This window comes from Schistocerca serialis, chromosome 11 (assembly GCF_023864345.2).
Source record: "Schistocerca serialis cubense isolate TAMUIC-IGC-003099 chromosome 11, iqSchSeri2.2, whole genome shotgun sequence".
NCBI classification, from domain to species: domain Eukaryota; kingdom Metazoa; phylum Arthropoda; class Insecta; order Orthoptera; family Acrididae; genus Schistocerca; species Schistocerca serialis.
Genome location: NC_064648.1, coordinates 131,816,165 through 131,837,115, shown reverse-complemented (window position 1 = coordinate 131,837,115; position 20,951 = coordinate 131,816,165). Strand labels below are relative to the sequence as shown.

The window sequence follows — 20,951 nt, the reverse complement described above, 5'->3', positions numbered from 1 at the left end:
GCAGGTTGACAGACAAAATGATTGATGGACTACAGCAGTATTATGGGGTGGGCATTAGAAATAATACTGATTTGTTGAAAATGAAGCAGGCAGTATGGGCTACCTTCTTCCACAGACTATCGACTGATGAAAGGCCGGTACACTGTCTTTGCCCTCCTGGACCTGATTCATGGTGCAAGTACTGCAATGCCAAGTACTCAGACAGTTCATACAGCCATAAACATTCCATCCCAGTGGCAGTCATGGATATCATAAAACCTATTTACAGAGACCTGGCAAATCCTGAATTACTGAAGAAGTGTGTGCACGGTCAGACTCAAAATCTCATTGAGTCGTTCAAAATCTTACACGGACTCGCTTACCAAAAATGTTTTTGTTGGAATGAAGACACTAAAGTGGGGAGCCAGTGATGCTGTTATTGCTTTTAATGATGGCAACATTGTTAGAGTGAAAATGGCACAGCATATCGGAATTAATCCTGCAGCAAACTGCATCAGAGAACTTTAGTGGATGGACAAGGTTTGCACTGATAAAGCAGAGTATGCAGCAGAGTTGGCTATTAAGGTCCAGAAAGAAGAAAATACTTGGAAAAAGATCAAGAGGATGATATACTGTATGGTGCAGGGTGCTTCTGACTGACTAAACATAAAAAAAATAATCATATATTAAGTGAGTTGCAGTCTTTTGAAATCTGAGAAGCCGTTCCTGAAAATTTATGTTGCATTTTTCCCTAAATCTCAGAAATCACTTTGAGTAGAGTATTCAAATTTTCAGGGAGTAATAACATACATATCCTGAGTCTACTGAACTAAAAGAAGAACATAATATGTATAGCTAAAATTATTTAGGCTAACATACAAAAAAGTACACAAAATTTTAATCTTATAATTAAAAAAATGTATTTCCAAAAGCACTGGCTGAAATGCAATTATTGTAGTTCAGTAGACTCAGAACACAGTTTAATGTCCTGGTGGTGTGGTTACCACACTGGACTCGCATTTGGGAAATGATGGTTCTAACGCATGTCCGGCCATCCAGATTTAGATTTTCCGTGATTTAGATTTTCCATTATTTCCCTGCATTGCCCAGGCAGCCAGGCAAATGTTGAGATGGTCCCTTTGAAAGGGACTGCTCGGAAACACCTCTGGAAGTCTTTTTTTTGGAATGGTGTTCAGTTCCGTCATCGTGTTCTGCATTATCTCATCTCTTCTCCCAAATTGGGATCCTTTCAGTGGCATCTTCAGATTTGGAAACAACCAGAAGTTTCAAGGAGCCATGTCTGATGAGTAGGGAGGTTGGCAAACGGCTGTAATTCCATGTTTGGCAAAGAAATTTTGGATCAAATGGGATGAATGTGAGGGGGCGTCGTCATGATGCAGTTGCCAGTTTTTCGCCGTCCACATATCTGGTCTTTTGCGATGAACTGCGTCATGGAGTCGTCGGAGAACATCTTGATCGTATTCCTTTGTCACTGTTTGTCCTTCTGGTGCGTATTCGTGATGCACAATTCCACAGACATCAAAGAAGACAGTCAGCATCACCTTGAATTTGCTTTGCACCTGTTGCACTTTCTTCGGACTTGGGAACTCGAGATGCTTCCATTGCGACAACTGTCTTTTAGTTTCTGGGTCGTACCCGTACACCCATGACTCGTCTCCAGTTATCGCACATCAAAACGGAGGTCTTTGTGTTCCTGTGCCAACAACTTGGGATCGAATTTCGCAGCCACTCGGTGCATGTCAAATCATCACGCAATATTGCTTGTGCAGAATCTTTACTCACTCCAACCTCTTGGGCAATCTCCCGCACGGTCTGCCATCACCAAATTTTGCACCCTCTCAACAACAGCTGCACTTCCAGCAGTTTGGGGCCTGCCAGAATGCTGGTGACTCTCTGCTGATATGCGGCCATTTTTGAATCAGTTGAACCACTCCTTAATTTGTGTTACACCCATCGCATCTTCTCCAAACACCTGCTAAACCTTACAAATTGTTTCGCTTTGAGAAACACCAAACTTTTGACAAAATTTGATGCAGTATATTTGTTCAGCACATTCAATCGAGAGAATCGGTAATCCGATGAACACGTTGTGTAGCACCTCATTCTGCGACAGACGGGCAGTGACTGACACGCTGGAAGGCGGGGACAAAATTCACGCATTCGCATAAAGGTCTGTTCCTTTACTGTGTACCGAGCGAGGTGGCGCAGTGGTTAGCACACTGGACTCGCATTCGGGAGGACGACGGTTCAATCCCGTCTCCGGCCATCCTGATTTAGGTTTTCCGTGATTTCCCTAAATCGTTTCAGGCAAATGCCGGGATGGTGCCTTTGAAAGGGCACGGCCGATTTCCTTCCCAATCCTTCACTAACCCGAGCTTGCGCTCCGTCTCTAATGACCTCGTTGTCGACGGGACGTTAAACACTAACCACCACCACCACCACCACCACTTTACTGTGTACAGTGGTGCCACACTATTGTCTCTATTTTGTGTGGGAAAATCAAAGGTCAGATACTTTATAGACAGACCAATCTAGTTAGGTTTCTATTACTTTCTAAATTAAATTGCAGGTCTGATGATGGTCATGTGATATAACCGAAATCGGTCACCTACGTTCTTGTAACATATGTGGTGTGATCAAGACTGAATTTTAAAAAGAAAAATTTTAAAAAATTTTGGTCACTGTTTCAAAAATCTTTATTATTAGAAAAAAAAAAAAAAAAAAAAAAAAAAAAAAAAAAGGCCTAGTATGTTTTTCAGTAGCATCGCTGCTCTTCACCGGAAATCAAGTCAGTTTACAGACTACATTAATTTTTGCAGATTTTGTATTGCAGTTTTTAGGGTGAGATTTCTCTCTTTTTGTGCTTCTTTACAGCAAAATATTGTCTTTTGCAGGGACCTGAAAGCTTCACAACTGCACCAGAACAGGACCAAAGTGCAGATACATTTCCGGTCCCGGAAATGACAGAAACTCAGGTATTTCACCACATTTTCTGTTTACACTTTATGGTGAGGAAAGAGAAAGGTGACGTGATTTTCATGCACTCTATTTAATCAAGCCTTTTCATAGTGTTTGGTGTCAATGAATAATTTCTCTCACATATGTAACACCTACTATTGTTTCACAACTACGAAACCAGACCGCATATGTCCAGCATCTTGTCTGTGCCCATACCTGACACCAAATCTCTCTCCACCTCCTTATCCATTTCAGCCGTATTATTGAGGAAACAATTTTTGTCTAACCTACATCTTACACAGACCCACTCTGCATTCAGCTGGAGAGTAAAGCTTTGTCTGTTCATCTTTTCAGATTTTGTGCGTGTTTACTTTCAGTGAATATGTTTTGGAGAGGGGTTCTACTTTAGAGGTAGGAAATGCACATGTGTTTCGGTTAAATTTCACCATCAGCTGTGGGTTCATTTTATTTTCATCAAAATGAAGAGTGAAATTCCCATCTGGAATACTGGATAGCAGATCCAGTGGAATATATTGTAAACATTGATGCAGTCTGTGTTTGGAACACAGTTTTACATAATTGTATCACGGTGGAAACCACACACACACACACACACACACACACACACACACACACACACACAAACCGATTAACAAAGCCCACCACAAGTAACATGTCCTCACACTCAATAAGAAGAAAATTTTCAGAAACAAGTACAATACTGTAACAAAAGAATGTTAAAACATAATAAACCTATTAATGTTGACAGCAGAAACTTAACATGTAAATTTTTGCAGTAAGATAACATGAAATTAACAAATTTCAAAGTAACCTGAACACAGATACATTCATTCAAGGTCTAAAGTTTGTTCAGTATAATTTTTGTAGACCCTGCTGTAGAGAAATCCTCATTAACTGCTGATGACAAACTGTAGCAGAAGTATCAGTTCTATTGCAGACAACATTACAGCACATAAAACTTGAAGAACAGCATGTGCCATTATGTACTGTATTTACTCGAATCTAAGCTGCATTTTTTTCCGGTTTTTGTAATCCAAAAAACCGTCTGCGGCTTAGAATCGAGTACAAAGTAAGCGGAAGTTCTGAAAAATGTTGGTAGGTCCCACCACAACTAACTTCTGCTGTTGAATATATGTAGCGCTACACAGGCATGCTTTGCAGGCAAAAAGATAAATACTGGTGCCAAAACCTCTGCGTCAGTAAATAAATTTAAAAAAAGAATGTGGAAGACGAGCTTTTTTCTCTGCCCCGAGTTACGACCACTGCATTTTCATACATTATCCAACAAAGTAAATACAAATTCCATATTGTTCATCTTCGAATGTTGTAGCATTTCAATGTACTACGAAAATCCGACTGGCAAGACTGTTTGGGATTTTCTGTGCAGAATGTAATTTACTAAAGAGGCATCTGCAAAGATTTTCATGCCATTGTTCTGCTAATGAGACGATTCCATATATATATATATATATATATATATATATATATATATATATATATATATATATATATATATATATATATATATATATATATATATATATATATATATATATATATATATATATATATATATATATATATATATATATATATATATATATATATATATATATATATATATATATATATATATAAAAAAAATTATAAGCAGCGGCAATGCGCACAAAATAAAGCCATGCTGCGAGCGGCGACAGGCCATAAACACTCATTATCACAATGCATGACACAGTACAGTAATGCATTTTCAGTTTTGAGTGACGTAAACACCTATAACAAAGAGAACGGCACTTATCAGATCAAAGAAAATTAAGCAATAAATTCAAACCAGACGAAGCACATGAAAAAGGTAGGGTACCCGTATATATACGGACGGAGCGCCTGACACATAGCAATGGCTACCTGGTAAAGCTTAACTGCTAAACTTACGGCTCGAACCAAACTACTGTAGCTGTGTCGTCATTCATTCGAACTAAATTGTGTCTCATATCATAATGGTCCAACTTTGTTTCGATTTGGAGGTGCGGCCTAAAACTTTTCTCTCCCCTTGAATTTCGAGTCTCAAATTTCAGGTGCGGCTTGGATTCGGGAAAAAATTTTTTTCCTGTATTTCGAGTCTCATTTTTCAGGTGCGGCTTAGATTCGAGTGCGGCTTAGATTGGAGTAAATACGGTATATAAATTGTTAAAATGTTTTGAATATAAGGGCCAAAATTTGAGCAGAGTATATACGGTGTTAACTAATATGTGCAAAACCTATGGGAAATGGATAGAGGACTAAAACAGAAACAAGAGTGTTCATATATGCATATGATCAATATGTTTTAATTTCTTAGTTACAGACAGTTTTTTGTTGTTACATGTTTGCTTTGTTTCTACCTTCTTGTTTTCAAGCTTCTAGTTTGGTTCTACTGCTGTTTTTTTCTTTTCAATTTTTTTTTTTTTTTTTTTTTTTTTATGTGTTAATTCAAAGCTTAGTCGCCATTGTACTATAGTCCAATTAAAATTATTTTATAGTTGACATCTTTTATTTGCCGCTACCGTGTAGCCACATCTGTTACCGCTCGGTTATAGGTAACATGCACATATAGCGGGTCATTTCCCAAATGCTGTTAATGTATAACATGGAGCAATGTTGGATGTGGTCACCATGAGTTATCTCGGAAATGCGAGATGCTGTGTCACTGGCTGATTTTAAGTGAGCAATGACTGAACTGTGACAGATGACGTGTTTTGTAGCCTTGAATTTAAACTCGTGTCCTAAGCTAACCATAACCTCATGATCTGCAGTTTTTATCGGAGAAAATGGCAGTCAACAATCTGTGGCAGAACAAAAATCACAATTGCTTTCTTCACAGAGGTTAAAGCTAACTTCTGTGAGCTAACTCAATACAGTAGTAGTTCAGTTGGGTTGGGTTGTTTGGGGAAGAGACCAAACAGCGAGGTCGTGGGTCTCATCGGATTACGGAAGGATGGGGAGGAAAGACGGCTGTGCCCTTTCAGAGAAACCATCCCAGCATTTGCTTGGAGCCATTTAGGGAAATCACGGAAAACCTAAATCAGGATGGCCAGACGCAGGGTTGAACCGTTGTCCTCCTGAATGAAGTAATTCAGTTTCAGTGCTAAAAGCAAACTGTAATTTCTCACTATCATTGGTTACTCAAAACTATCCTCACACTAGTTACATGGACCGCATGTTACCAACTGGAGAGCAGTCCTGGATGGCACTTGGTTGCATATTATAGGCAACGCAGGCAGGTACCAAACAAAAGGAGAATGATAGGAGGAAAAATAAGAGCAAATAAAATAAGCCTTCTATGTGGGAATGACCAGCAACAAACTGTCCATTCACATGAATGGACACAGGCAGATACTGTTTGTTGGTAATGAGGCTCACCCTGTGGCTATAACATGCCTCAGTGCACGGCCAGCACATCTCGGCACAGTGTTACACCGTCCGGGTCATCTGGATACTTCCCACTAACACCAACCTATCAGAACTCCGGAGATGGGAACTTGCCCTTCAGTATATCCTCTCTTCCAGTTAACCACCAGGTCTCAACCTCCGCTGATTTCAAGTTGCTGCCCCTCGTACCTCACCTGTCATTCGACAACATCTTTGCCTCTGCACATCCGCCTCGACTGACATCTCTGCCCAAATTCTTTGGCTTTACATATGTCTGCTTGTGTCTGTATATGTGCAGATGGATATGTGTGTGTGCGCGCGAGCGTATACCTGTCCTTTTTTCCCCCTAAGGTAAGTCTTTCCGCTCCTGGGATTGGAATGACTCCTTACCCTCTCCCTTAAAACCCACATCCTTTCGTCTTTCCCTCTCCTTCCCTCTTTCCTGATGAAGCAACCGTGGGTTGCGAAAGCTTGAAATTTGTGTGTGTGTTTGTGTGTTTTTTATTGTGTCTATCTACCAGTACTTTCTTATTTGGTAAGTCACAGCATCTTTTTTTACAATACGATGGTGAAAGTGACATGTCAAAGAATTAGAAATAAAAAAAATTGCATTTAAACCAATTAATTGAATAAAAATGATAATCACACTTTAGGCTAGATTTAGAATTTTAAAAAAGTTACATTACATTTGACGAGATTCAAACCCGTGTTCTCTACATGACATGTTGATCCGCGGGCCATTACACAGTGCCACAGTACTTAAATAGGCAATGATAATTATGACTTTGGTGACCCAGTTGCGACGTTGTTGAAATTGCAACATTCAGAAAATTTGGCTTCACATAATGCCATGTGAAGCCTATCTAATGTAAACCAATCTCATTGATTCTAATAACTGTATAAATGACGCTGAATGACGTGTTGTGTGGAAGGATCCAGTAGCGTTTGGTTAGTGTTGTGTATGAAACATGTATTAGCATCGTTGTTTCTGTCTGTGTGTGTGTGTTTTGCTGTGGTTATCATGTGTGATGAAATAAGAAACAAAATTGACAGAGCCACGAATTGGGATCCAGACATATCAAGAAAAAATGTTGGTCATGGAATTGGAAGCGAGTTGACCAATTGTTGTAGCAGTCTGGCAATGGTGAACAGTTTGGGCATGGCGTCGAGTGCTATGATTGGAGGAAACGAGCTCCGACACGTGAAGTGTCAACTATCAAGTAAATTTAATCGGACAATAGTAAATGAACAAATCCTTATAGTATTGAGGACAAGTCAGTAGTGGAAGCTGGCTCTACAGTGATTCTGGTGCTAGTATTTATTGCGTAGGAAACATTCTTTCCTCACCGGGAGTGCAATTGGCTATTCCCGAGAGGGGCATCACGAAACAAGCATGCGTTAGCGACCTTAGTTGGAGAGCAACATGTGTTTGACTTCCATCCACATGCATGATGCCAGCTCAGTCATATTATTTTTGGACTATTGTGTACTGTACATTTCTGAGTGAAATACACTGATGAAAAAAAAACTGCGACACCAAGAAGGAGCTGTGTGACAAACAAAACTTGGTAGGTGTGTTTGTACATCTGAAAGATAATGTCTCTTCAGATTTCACCCCAGTCACACAAAAGTGGTGTTAGTAGCAGCACAGTAAACGTGCGTATCAGATTTGCTTTAAATACGTGCTGTAATGGTTGTGATTGTTAATTACCTTTGAGTTTGGATGTGGTGAGTTGATGTTAGTCAAGAATGCCTTTAAGCTGACAAACATATCATTATCAACACTCCACTGAGTTTGAACGAGGCCATGTAATAGGACTACAAGAAGCTGAATGTTCTTTCCGTGATACTAGAAAAAGACTTGGCAGGAAAGTAGCCACTGTACATGATTGCTTGCAGCTGTGGAGAATGTACAGTCGCAGTGTGGGATCCGTACCAGATCGGGTTGACGGAGGAGATAGAGAACATCCAAAGAAGAGCGGCGCGTTTCGTCACAGGATTATTTGGTAACCGTGATAGCATTACGGAGAGGTTTAGCAAACTCGAGTGGCAGACTCTGCAAGAGAGGCACTCTGCATCGCGGTGTAGCTCGCTGTCCAGGTTTCGAGAGGGTGCGTTTCTCGATGAGGTATCGAATATATTGCTTCCCCCTACTTATACCTCCCGAGGAGATCACGAATGTAAAATTAGAGAGATTCGAGCGCGCACGGATGCTTTCAGACAGCCGTTCTTCCCGCGAATCATACGCGACTGGAACAGAAAAGGGAGGTAATGACAGTGGCACGTAAAGTGCCCTCCGCCACGTTGGGTGGCTTGCGGAGTATAAATGTAGATGTAGATGTAGAAGAACACCGGGCTCTGGATGGCCACATGCCACGGCTCTGACACATCGTACTGCATTTGCAGCTGCAGTTGCCACCACAGTGACACATCGAACTGTTACAAATTGGTCATCTTGGACAGCTTAGAGTGAAACACCCTGACCCCGAACCAACGCCATATGCAACTTCTGTGGTGTCTAGAGAGAGCTCATTGGAGGACATCTACATCTACATGGATACTCTGCAAATCACAATTAAGTACCTGGCAGAGAGTTCATCAAATCACCTTCACAATTCTCTATTATTCCAATCTCGTATGTTGTTGTTGTGGTCTTCAGTCCTGAGACTGGTTTGATGCAGCTTTCCATGCTACTCTATCCTGTGCAAGCTTCTTCATCTCCCAGTACCTACTGCAACCTACATCCTTCTGAATCTGATTAGTGTATTCATCTCTTGGTCTCCCTCTACGACCTTTACCCTCCACGCTGCCCTCCAATACTAAATTGGTGATACCTTGATGCCTCAGAACATGTCCTACCAATCGATCCCTTCTTCTTCTCAAGTTGTGCCACAAACTCCTCTTCTCCCCAATTCTATTCAATAGCTCCTCATTAGTTATGTGATCAACCCATCTAATCTTCAGCGTTCTTCTGTAGCACCACATTTTGAAAGCTTCTATTCTCTTCTTGTCTAAGCTATTTATCGTCCATGTTTCACTTCCATACATGGCTACACTCATTACAAATACTTTGAGAAACGGCTTCCTGACACTTAAATCAATACTCGATGTTAACAAATTTCTCTTCTTCAGAAACACTTTCCTTGCCATTGCCAGTCTACATTTTATATCCTCTCTACTTCGACCATAATCAGTTATTTTGCTCCCCAAATAGCAAAACTCCTTTACTACTTTAAGTGTCTCATTTCCTAATCTAATTCCCTCAGCATCACCCGACTTAATTCGACTACATTCCATTATCCTCGTTTTGCTTTTGTTGATGTTCATCTTATACCCTCCTTTCAAGACACTGTCCATTCCATTCAACTGCTCTTCCAAGTCCTTTGCTGTCTCTGACAGAATTACAATGTCATCGGCGAACCTCAACGTTTTTATTTCTTCTCCATGGATTTTAATACCTACTCCGAACTTTGCTTTTGTTTCCTTTAGTGCTTGCTCAATATACAGATTGAATAACATCGGGAATAGGCTACAACCCTGTCTCACTTCCTTCCCGACCACTGCTTCCCTTTCATACCCCTCGACTCTTATAACTGCCATCTGCTTTCTGTACAAATTGTAAATAGCCTTTCGATCTCTGTATTTTACCCCTGCTACCTTCAGAATTTGAAAGAGAGTATTCCAATCAACATTGTCAAAAGCTTTCTCTTAGTCTACAAATGCTAGAAACATAGGTTTGCCTTTCCTTAACCTTTCTTCTAAGATAAGTCGTAAGGTCAGTATTGCCTCACGTGTCCCAACATTTCTACGGAATCCAAACTGATCTGCCCTGAGGTTGGCTTCTAACAGTTTTCTCAATCGTCTGTAAAGAATTGGCATTAGTTTTTTGCAGCTGTGACTTATTAAACTGATAGTTCGGTAATCTTCACATCTGTCAACACCTGCTTTCTTTGGGATCGGGGTTATTATGTTCTTCTTGAAGTCTGAGGGTATTTCGCCTGTCTCATACATCTTGCTCACCAGGTGGTAGTTTTTTTGTCAGGACTGGCTCTCAAGGCCGTCAGTACTTCTAATTGAATGTTGTCTACTCCCGGAGCCTTGTTTTGACTCAGATCTTTCAGTGCTCTGTCAAACTCATCATGCAGTATCATATCTCCTATTTCATCTTCATGTACATTCTCTTCCATTTCCATAATACTGTCCTCAAGTACATCGCCCTTGTATAGGCCCTCTATATACTCCTTCCACCTTTCTGCTTTCCCTTCTTTGCTTAGAACTGGGTTTCCATCTTGAGCTCTTGATATTCATACAACTGGCTCTCTTTTCTCCAAAGGTCCCTTTAATTTTCCTGTAGGCAGTATCTATCTTACCCCTAGTGAGATAAGCCTCTACATCCTTACATTTGTCCTCTAGCCATTCCTGCTTAGCCATTTTGCACTTCCTGTTGATCTCATTTTTGAGACGTTGGTATTCGTTTTTGCCTGCTTCATTTACTGCATTTTTATATTTTCTCCTTTCATCAATGAAATTCAATATTTCTACTGTTACCCAAGGGCTTCTACTAGCCCTCGTCTTTTTACCTATTTGATCCTCTGCTGCCTTCACTATTTCATCCCTCAAAGCTACCCATTCTTCTACTGTATTTCTTTCCCCCATTCCTGTCAATTGTTCCCTTACGCTCTCACTGAAACTCAGTACAATCTCTGGTTCTTTCAGTTTATCCAGGTCCCATCTACTTAAATTCCCACCTTTTTGCAGTTTCTTCAGTTTTAATCTACAGTTCATAACTAATAGATTGTGGAAATGTCCTACAATTTAAAAACTGCTTCCTAAATCTCTGTCTTACCATTATATAATCTATTTGATACCTTTTAGTATCTCCAGGATTCTTCCATGTATACAACCTTCTTTCATGAATCTTAAACCAAGTATTAGCTATGATTAGGTTATGCTCTGTGCAAAATTCTATCAGACGGCTTCCTCTTTCATTTCTTAGCCCCAATCCATATTCACCTACTATGTTTCCCTCTCTTCCTTTTCCTACTGACAAATTCCAGTCACCCATGACTATTAAATTTTCGTCTCCCTTCACTACCTGAATAATTTCTTTTATCTCATCATACATTTCATCAATTTCTTCGTCATCTGCAGAGCTAGTTGGCATATAAACTTGTACTACTGTAGTAGGCGTGGCCTTGTGTCTATCTTCTCTATTATTCCAATCTCATATAGCGTGCGGAAAGAATTAACACCTATATGTTTCTGTACGAGCTCTGATTTCCCGTATTTTATCTCGGTGATCGTTCCTTCTTATGTAGGTCGGTGTCAACAAAATATTTTCGTATTCGGAGGAGAATGTTGGTGAATTTGGAATTTCGTGAGAAGATTCCGTCGCAACGAAAAATGCCGTTCTTTTAATGATGTCCAGCCCAAATCCTGTATCATTTCTCTGAAACTCCCCCCCCCCCCCCCCCCATATTTTGCGATAATACAAAACGTGCTGCCTTTCTTTGAACTTTTTCATTATAGTTCGTCAGTCCTATCTGGTAAGGATCCCACACCGTGCAGCAGTATCCTAAAAGAGGACGGACAAGCGTGGTGTAGGCAGTCTCCTTAGTAGGTCTGTTACATTTTTTAAGTGCCCTGCCAATAAAACGCAGCCTTTGGTTAGCCTTCCCAACATTTTCTGTGTGTTCCTTCCAATTTAAGTTGTTCGTAATTGTATTACCTAGGTATTTAGTTGAATTTACGGCTTTTAGATTGGACTGAATTATCGTGTAACCGAAGTTTAAAGAATTCCTTTTAGCACTCATGTGGATGACCTCACACTTTTCGTTATTTAGGGTCAACTGCCAATTTTCGCACCATTCAGATATCGTTTCTAAATGGTTATGCAGTTTCTTTTGGTCTTCTGATGTCTTTATTAGTCTATAAACGACATCGTCATCTGCAAACAACCGAAGATGGCTACCCAGATTGTCTCCAAAATTGTTAATATAGATAAGGAACAGCAAAGAACCTATAACACTGCCTCGGGAAACGCCAGAAATCGCTTCCGTTTTTCGATGACGTTCCGTCAATTACTATGAACTGTGACCTCTCTGACAGGAAATCACAAATCCAGTCACATAACTGAGACGATATTCCATAAGCAGGCAATTTCACTACAAGCCACTTGTGTGGTACAGTGTCAAAAGCCTTCCGGAAATCCAGAAATACGGAATCGATCTGAAATCCCTTGTCAATAGCACTCAACACTTTATGTGAATAAAGAGGTAGTTGTGTTTCACAGGAACGGTGTTTTCTAAACCCATGTTGACTGTGCGTCAATAGACTGTTTTTTTTTCGAGGTAATTCGTAATGTTCGAACACAATATATGTTCTAAAATCCTGCTGCATAGGGTGGGGTTCTGTTGCATTTTCTGATGAAAGCTGGTTCTGCGTCAGTGTCAGTGATGGCCGTGTGTTGGTTAGAAGTAGGTCAGTTGAGGGCCTGCAACCAGCCTATCTGTGCGCCAGACTCACTGGGCCTACACCTGGAGTTATGGTGTGGGGTGCGATTTTAATGCCAGCAGGAGCACTCTCGTGGTTATCCCACACACCCTGATTGCAAATTTGTATGTCAATTTGGTGATCCGACCTGTCTTGCTGCCATTCATGAGTGTCATTTTAGGGGATGTTTTCTAACAAGATACCACTCACCCTCATACTGCTGTTGTAACGCAACATGCTCTACTGAGTGTCGACTTGTTGCCTCGGCATGCTCGATCACCAGATCTGTTTCCAATTGAGCACATACTGGGTGGTCAGAAAATGTGTGAAATGCTTGTAGGGATGTTACAGGGCAGGTTGTACTGAGGCATAAATGATAAGAAAGAAATTCGATACGTTGCGCCGTTTCCGAGATATTTAGCATTGAAATTAGCCAATCAGATCGTCACGCGTGTGAATTCAAATTTCAGTTAACGAGACAAACCACTTGTTGGGCAACACCGCCCGTGGCAGGCCGCTTGAGTGTGAACGCGCGACGCCCCGATTGGCTAAATTCTATGCTAAATAACTCGGAAATGGAGCAACGTATCGAATTTTTTTCTTAACATTTATGCCTCAGTACAAACTGCCCTGTAACATCCCTGCAGCATTTCACACATTTTCTGACCACCCTGTATAGGACATAATCGGACAACAACTGCAGCCTCATCCACAAACAGCATTAACTGTCCCTAGATTGACCGATCAAAGTGCAACAGTCATGGAACTCAATCCCACAAACTGACGTCCTGCACGCGTAGAATGCAATGCATGCAAGTTTGTATGCATTCAACATTCTGGCAGTTATACCAACTGTGTAGATCACATAACTAATGAGGAGGTATTGAATAGAATTGGGGAGAAGAGGAGTTTGTGGCACAACTTGACTAGAAGAAGGGATCGGTTGGTAGGACATGTTCTGAGGCATCAAGAGATTACAAATTTAGCATTGGATGGCAGCGTGGAGGGTAAAAATTGTAGAGGGAGACCAAGAGATGAATACACTAAGCAGATTCAGAAGGATGTAGGTTGCAGTGGGTACTCGGAGATGAAGAAGCTTGCACAGGATAGGGTAGCATGGAGAGCTGCATCAAACCAGTCTCAGGACTGAAGATCACAACAACAAACAACACTAACCTTTGAGCTTACTATGTTAATCACTTAAATGTGTTACCTAGATGAATGTATTCTTGAAATTTCAGTACTTAACATTAACTATTTTTACGAGAGCTATTCAGAAAGTAGGGAATGTTTCTATCTGACTCCGCAAGGCACACGCCGATCGCATATATTTTGGTATGTGCGTGCTCGGCAGCTTGTCGGCATCCGTCCCTGACGGCGGGAACGTCTCTGCGAGTCTGGTTTTTTTGATATTCGAATCTGAAATGTGCTCTGCAATCAAAAATCCTGCCAGTTGTGAGGTGCGGCCTGTGATAAGGTTTTTGTTGGCAAAAAACGTAAAACCTATAGAAATTTATCGTGAACTGTGCGAAGTGTACGGAAACAACATAATGAGGGAATGTTCCATCCGGAAATGGTGCATTCGGTTTAAAAATGGCCAAACCAACCTTCATGATGAATAGAAGAGTGGACGCCTGAGCATTGTGACTGACGATCTTGTCGCTAAAGTTGAGGAAACAATTCGTGTAAACCGTCGCTTCACAATAATGGAGCTTTCGCTTTATTTTCCACAAGTTTCACAGACTTTGTTGTTTGAAATTGTCACTCAACAGCTAAGCTACCACAAATTTTGTGCACAATGGGTGCCCAAAATGCTTACAGATCACCATAAAGAACAGCTAATGAGGGCAACGTTGACATTTCTGGAGGCCTACCGCAAACATGGTGATTCATTACTGGGTCGAATCGTAACCGGTTACGAGACTTGGGTGAAACACGTCAATTGCGAGACGAAATTACAGTCCGTGGAGTGGGGGCACACAAGGTCCTCCAAGAAACCAAGAAAATGTTTGCAAACCTTATCAGCAAGGGAGTTGATGGCGGCAGTGTTTTGGGATGGGCAAGGTGTGCTTCTTATTGATTTTCTCGAATGTGGAGCAACCATAAATTCTGCCTGGTAATGTAAAACTTTGCAAAGCCTTAGAAGAGCAGTTGAAAGCCAACACCGAGGAAATCTGATGTCCAAAGTTTTGTTTTTGCAGGACAATGCCCGACCTCACATGGTAAACTGCACTAAAGAACTCCTTAATTCATTCAATTGCGAAATTTTTCCTCCTCCGCCCTACAGCCCCAATCTTGCACCAAGCGACTTCCACTTGTTTCCCAAGATGAAGAACTGGCTTGCAAAGCAGTGCTTTGATGACAACGCGGAACTCCAGGTGGGCGTGACTCACTGGCTGAAGTCTCAGGCGGCAGAATTTTACGACGAAGGTCTTTCAAAGCTTGTCCACTGCTATGATAATTGCCTCAATGTGTTTGGTGACTATGTGGAAAAGTAATATGCCAGTTGCTCTTTCATATAATAAAATACATTTCTTGTACTTAGTTTTTTTTATTTTTTATTTATTTTTTTTTAAATTTTTTTATTTTTTTTATGCCAGAAAGTTCCCTACTTTCTGAATAGCCCTCGTACATATTGTGATATTCTTTCCAGTAGTGTATAATCTAATCAGCACATGGCAGAATACACTGATATATTCTCTCGCAGATTATGTGCAGCTAGACATTTGTATGCAAAAGATTTCGGAATAGACATTTACCAAGCAATAAGACCTTTCAAAGAATACATGAACGTCTTGCGCGGACAAGCCCTTTTGAGAAAAGGTCATTTCATTGTGGAAGATGAAATAATGTTGGAACATCTTGTCTAGAAGATCAAGTACTTCACTATATTGAAGACAATAATGGCAGCAGCACCAGAGAAATTTCTGAAACTGAGAATGTGAGTCATGTTACAGTGTAGAAAATATTAAGAGAACAACTCATTTATCGATACCACCTTGAGAGTGTGTGAGGTGTTACCAAAACAATTTTCAATCCAGAAAAGCTTGTGGTAATTGGTTACTGAGGATATGTACTAAGGGCCAACACCTTCTGTCTATCATACTGTTCACTGATGAAACAAAGTTTACCAGGGATAGAGTGCAGGATTTTCACAACACTCATGTGAGGACAAATGGGAATCCTTTTGCAGTTTTGGAAGCAAGACGTCAGCAGTTTAGCATTAGCGTATGGTCTGGCATAATTGGAGGAGACAGATTGATTGGACTCTTTACTTTCCATAGAACACTGACTGGAGCATCATGCAGTGAATTTTTAATGGAACATTTAAATGTTTTTGTGGAATACGTTCCACTCCACATGTGTCAGAACATGTGATTCATGTATGAGGGGCACCCTCTAATTTTTCTCTGCAAGTAAGAACAATTTTAAATCAGCATTTCCCAAATAAATCAGTGAGTTGTGGGGTAGTAATATGGTGACCTGTTCAGTCTCCTGGTCTCAATCCATTGGACTTTTATTTTTCTGGGCATTTAAAGGATGTAGCGTATTCGAGATGTGTATTGCAAATGTGGATGTTCTTCACCCGCATGTTCGGGAGGGATTTCAACAGAATTGGAAGCGAGTAAGACAAGCCATTTGCGGCATTTAGGAGCTTGTTTTAGAGCTAACGGTAAATATTTTAAGCATTTCATTTAGCTATCAGAAGACAAGGCTTGATAAGAAAAATACCTGTAGACCCAAGATGCAAATTTGGAAACAAAAAAAGATAGAAACAAAGCAAAAATTGTAACAGCAAAAAGAGTGTGAAACTATATACAAATGTGAATCAAATATAAACAGGATTTTTGTTCCTTAGAATCAGCAGTTGGTAAAGCCGGGCTGCACGTCTAGTATTTTAAAAATGAACACAAGCAGTCTTGACCACAAAAAACCTTTATTTTGTGGTAACGAGTTTCAGCCAGTTTCTGACTTTCTTCAGAGCCTCATACTAAAATATGAACATAGAATGGATTCAGTGGGGTGTCTGAAAATCGTAGCAACATAAAAAGTACATCATATATGTTGTTGTGGTCTTCAGTCCTGAGACTGGTTTGATGCAGCTCTCCATGCTACTCTATCCTGTGCAAGCTTCTTCATCTCCCAGTACCTACTGCAGCCTACATCCTTCTGAATCTGCTTAGTGTATTCATCTCTTGGTCTCCCTCTACGGTTTTTACCCTCCACGCTGCCCTCCAGTACTAAATTGGTGATCCCTTGATGCCTCAGAACATGTCCTACCAACCAATCCCTTCTTCTAGTCAAGTTGTGCTACAAACTCCTCTTCTCCCGAATTCTATTTAATACCTCCTCATAACAAGCATTAAAAGAAGAAATTACACCCATGATGGTAGGCAGTGACGGTGGATGGAGCAGGTGTTATAACTCCACGAAATTCACCTGCTAAGGAGAGCAATGCAGCTGTTGGTTACATATGCGATGTTCCACCCACTGCATATCGAATTATGTCAGTGACAGCCAATCAGGCATACAGGATGTAAAACACTCATTTCAGTAAGCTATATAGAGAATGGTTACATGAAAGCTAACAGCAAATGTAGATATACGAGGGCCGTTCAGAAAGTAACCTCCGATTGGTCACAGTGCGGGTTGTGGGGGGAGTAGCGACGCCATCTGTGCGTTCACGCACTCAACAGGTCAGTCGGCATCAAGCCGTGGTCGAGTGAACGTCGTACCTGCGCTAGTTTAGTTTTTGTGGCAGTTTGAAATGTGTGCTGCAATAGAAAACCCCGCCAAATGTGAAGTGCGTGCTGTCATAAGGTTTTTTACAGCCAAAGGATATTCTGCAGCAGCTATTCATCGTGAGCTTTGTGCCGTGTACGGGCCAAGAGGTATGAGTGAAGGAGTTGTCCGTGAATGGGTACGTTTATTTAAAAGTGGACGAGAAAACTTCACAATGAAGAGAGGAGTGGTAGACCATCATTGGTGACTGACGAACTCGTTCAGACAGTTGATGCAAAAGTTCGTGAAAATCAACGTTTCTCAATGTCGGAGTTGTCTACTGGTTTTCCACAGATTTCTAAGACTCTCTTGTACGAGATAGTGACAGCAAGATTGGGTTACCGTAAGTTCTGTGCACGATGGGTGCCCAAAATTCTTACCGACCACCACAAAACTCAAAGAATGGCCTCTGCATTAGACTTTCTGTCACGTTATGAGGACGAAGGAGAACCATTGTTAAACAGAATCGTGACCGGTGACGAAACCTGGATTAAGTATGTGAACCCTGAGACAAAAGAACAATCAAAGATGTGGGCACATTCAAATTCGCCTACCTAACCAAGAAAAGCCTCGCAAGATTTTTCTGCCAGAAAACTGATGGCAACGGTGTTTTGGGATGCCAAAGGGGTGTTGTTGGTTGAATTCATGGAACGTGGTACGACCATTAATTAAGACGTGTACTGTGAAACAATAAAAAAGTTACGACGGGCTATACAGAACAAACGCCGTGGTATGCTGACTTCCGGTATCGTTTTTTTGCACGATAACGCCCGTCCTCACTCTGCTCGCAGAACAACGGCCCTTCTTGAGTCCTTCAAGTGGGACGTTATCAACCATCCACCTTACAGCCCAGACCTGGCGCCAAGTGATTATCACCTCTTCATGCATTTGAAGAAATGGCTCGGGTCACAGCGGTTTGATGACGACGAAGAGCTCAAAGATGCGGTCACAGGCTGGCTCCAGGCACAAGCGGGTGATTTTTATGCAGAAGGAATTTCAAAGCTTGTTAAGAGATACGATAAGTGCCTCAATCGCTATGGAGACTATGTAGAAAAATAGTGCAAAGATGTAGTTGTAAGATGTATATATTAAAATATTTTTATTTAACTTGGTGTATTTTTTTAAATCAACCGGAGGTTACTTTCTGAACGGCCCTCGTAGTTGCACTATATTGTATAAAGTAACTGCTATAAACAGCATTTTGTCAACATGTGATTAAAAGACGTATAAAAGAGTTAACTAATCATACAGTATAGGAGAGACGCTGAGTCGCATTTAGGCACAACAAAAAGACTCGCAATTAAAGCTTTCAGCCATTGGCCTTCATCAAACACACATTCACGCAAATGCAATTCACACACATGACTGCAGTCTCAGGCAACTAAAACCACTCTGTGAGCAGCAGTACCTGTGTATGATGGAAATGGCGACCGGGTGGGGCTAAGGCGGTAACTGGGGCGGGGAGGGGGAGGGATAGTATGGTGGGGGTGGCACACAGTGAAGTGCTGCAGGTTATTTGGTGGGCAGGGGAGAGGTGGGGGGGGGGGGGGGGGGAGGTGAGTAGTGGAAAAGGAGAGAAATAAAAAGACTGGGTGTCAACAAGTCACCACTCCCGTCATGCACTGGTGCTGCTGCTTGCAATGTGGTTTCAATTGTCTGAGACCACAGCTGTGTGAGTGAGTTGCTTTTGCGCGTGTGTGTGTGTGTGTGCGTGTGTGTGTGTGTGTGCGTGCGTGCATGCGTGTGTATGTGTGTCTATTGTTGACAAAGGCCAATGGCTGAAAGCTTTAATTCTTTTTGTTGTGCCTATCTGTGACTTAGCATCTCTACTATGTGATGATTAGCTACTTTCCTTCCCATTGTTACATTCCATCCTGGATCTTCCATTGTTAGATAACTAATCATAATTGTTTGTGAGAAGAAAAGCCATCTGTGGGGATCTACCCTAAACTCGTAGATTGTACCAGCAATGATAGTCATCAAGCGATGCCAATGGTTCCCGTGGAGACGGCATTGTCATATGGATATGCGCCATCCAGCAGAAGATGATTTTAGAGCTGCAACTGCTATTGGATGCTAAATACATATTGGCATGCAGGCCAAAATGTAGAAAGTCATGCCAGGTATCGCATATTTCTTCTAGACCATAATGCCAGTGAAAATACTGCTAAAGTGACGCTGTTGTTTCTACATGTCGGAGTGCATGCCACACGTATTTAACATCCAGTCACTGTCACAGCTCTGAAATCATCTTCTGCTTTTGTAAATAAACAATTTTTATTATTAGGAAAAGATGCAATGTGTTATGATTCTCGTCGTGAGTTGTTATGATGACAGGTGGCCAATGCTAAATAGAAATATATATTGCAGGTTTGGCAGTGAACTAAGTAAGGAGCTGTCTGTATCTGCAATGACTGAAATAATTAGTAGTCGTGGGTAAAAAATAATATATATTGTACTTAACTTGTGTTACAGGGGTCTTCATGCATATAATTACCAACAGATATCTAGAGAGGCAGTATTATGCCATACTTGACTAAGCGCCTGTTTAGAGGTTGCTTCCTATCAGCTGAAGGCTATGCTACATTCCTAGTTGACGTCCCGAGCAATAGTGGACGAGAGCTTGCTAGATACTTGTCACAAGCCACGGAGTAGCGTAAGTCGCGACCCGCGGGTCCAGCGATATCTATTACGGGCTGCGGTCGATATCTGCAGCCCGTAACAAGTGTGGTATCAAACGTTGATACCACACAATGTAACGTACACTGCCCTTGGTCTGCGATTGTGGAAAGACGTCTGTACCCTTTGCCAAGTTCAGCCATGTAAATAAACAATTCTCCATCCAAAGGTGATTGTGTGATCCAGCGAAATGTGTAGTGGTCAAGTAAACAAGTGACTGATACAGAAATTGTTTTATTTGTATTGATCAACAATCACAGCTCTCATTATGCCAATGGACGAGATATTCAAATGCTTTGTTCTCCTTAGCAGTTGACATTCATGGGGCTATAACATCAGCTCCATTCACCCCCACCACCTGTGATAATGGGTATAATTTCTTCTTTTAATATTTGTTATATATGATGTATTTGATATCTTTACTATTTTCAAGCACCCCTCCAAACCCAATCTGTGTTCATATTTCAGTATAAGAGTCTGAAGACCGTCAAAAACAGATGAAAACCAGTTACCACAAAATAAATGTTTTTTTGTGGTCAAGACTGCTGGAGTCATTTTTAAGGTAGTTTTTGCAATACTGCAGTTGTCCAGGAGAAATGCTCTCAAAAATCACT

The 20,951-nt window shown here is 41.1% G+C and overlaps 1 protein-coding gene across 6 annotated transcripts in view; it reads left to right on the top strand.

The window, feature by feature from the left end:
- LOC126426901 (zinc finger protein 239-like) overlaps positions 1-20,951 on the top strand; it is an 87,866-nt gene that overhangs the window by 9,411 nt on the left and 57,504 nt on the right. For 5 of the 6 annotated variants that reach the window (XM_050089002.1, XM_050089001.1, XM_050089000.1 and 2 more), the window contains one exon: positions 2,895-2,975. In XM_050089002.1, the coding sequence (XP_049944959.1) occupies positions 2,895-2,975 (81 nt within the window). Of the gene's footprint in view, positions 1-2,894; positions 2,976-20,951 lie in introns of those variants that run through there. The other variant, XM_050089003.1, reaches the window with a different exon arrangement.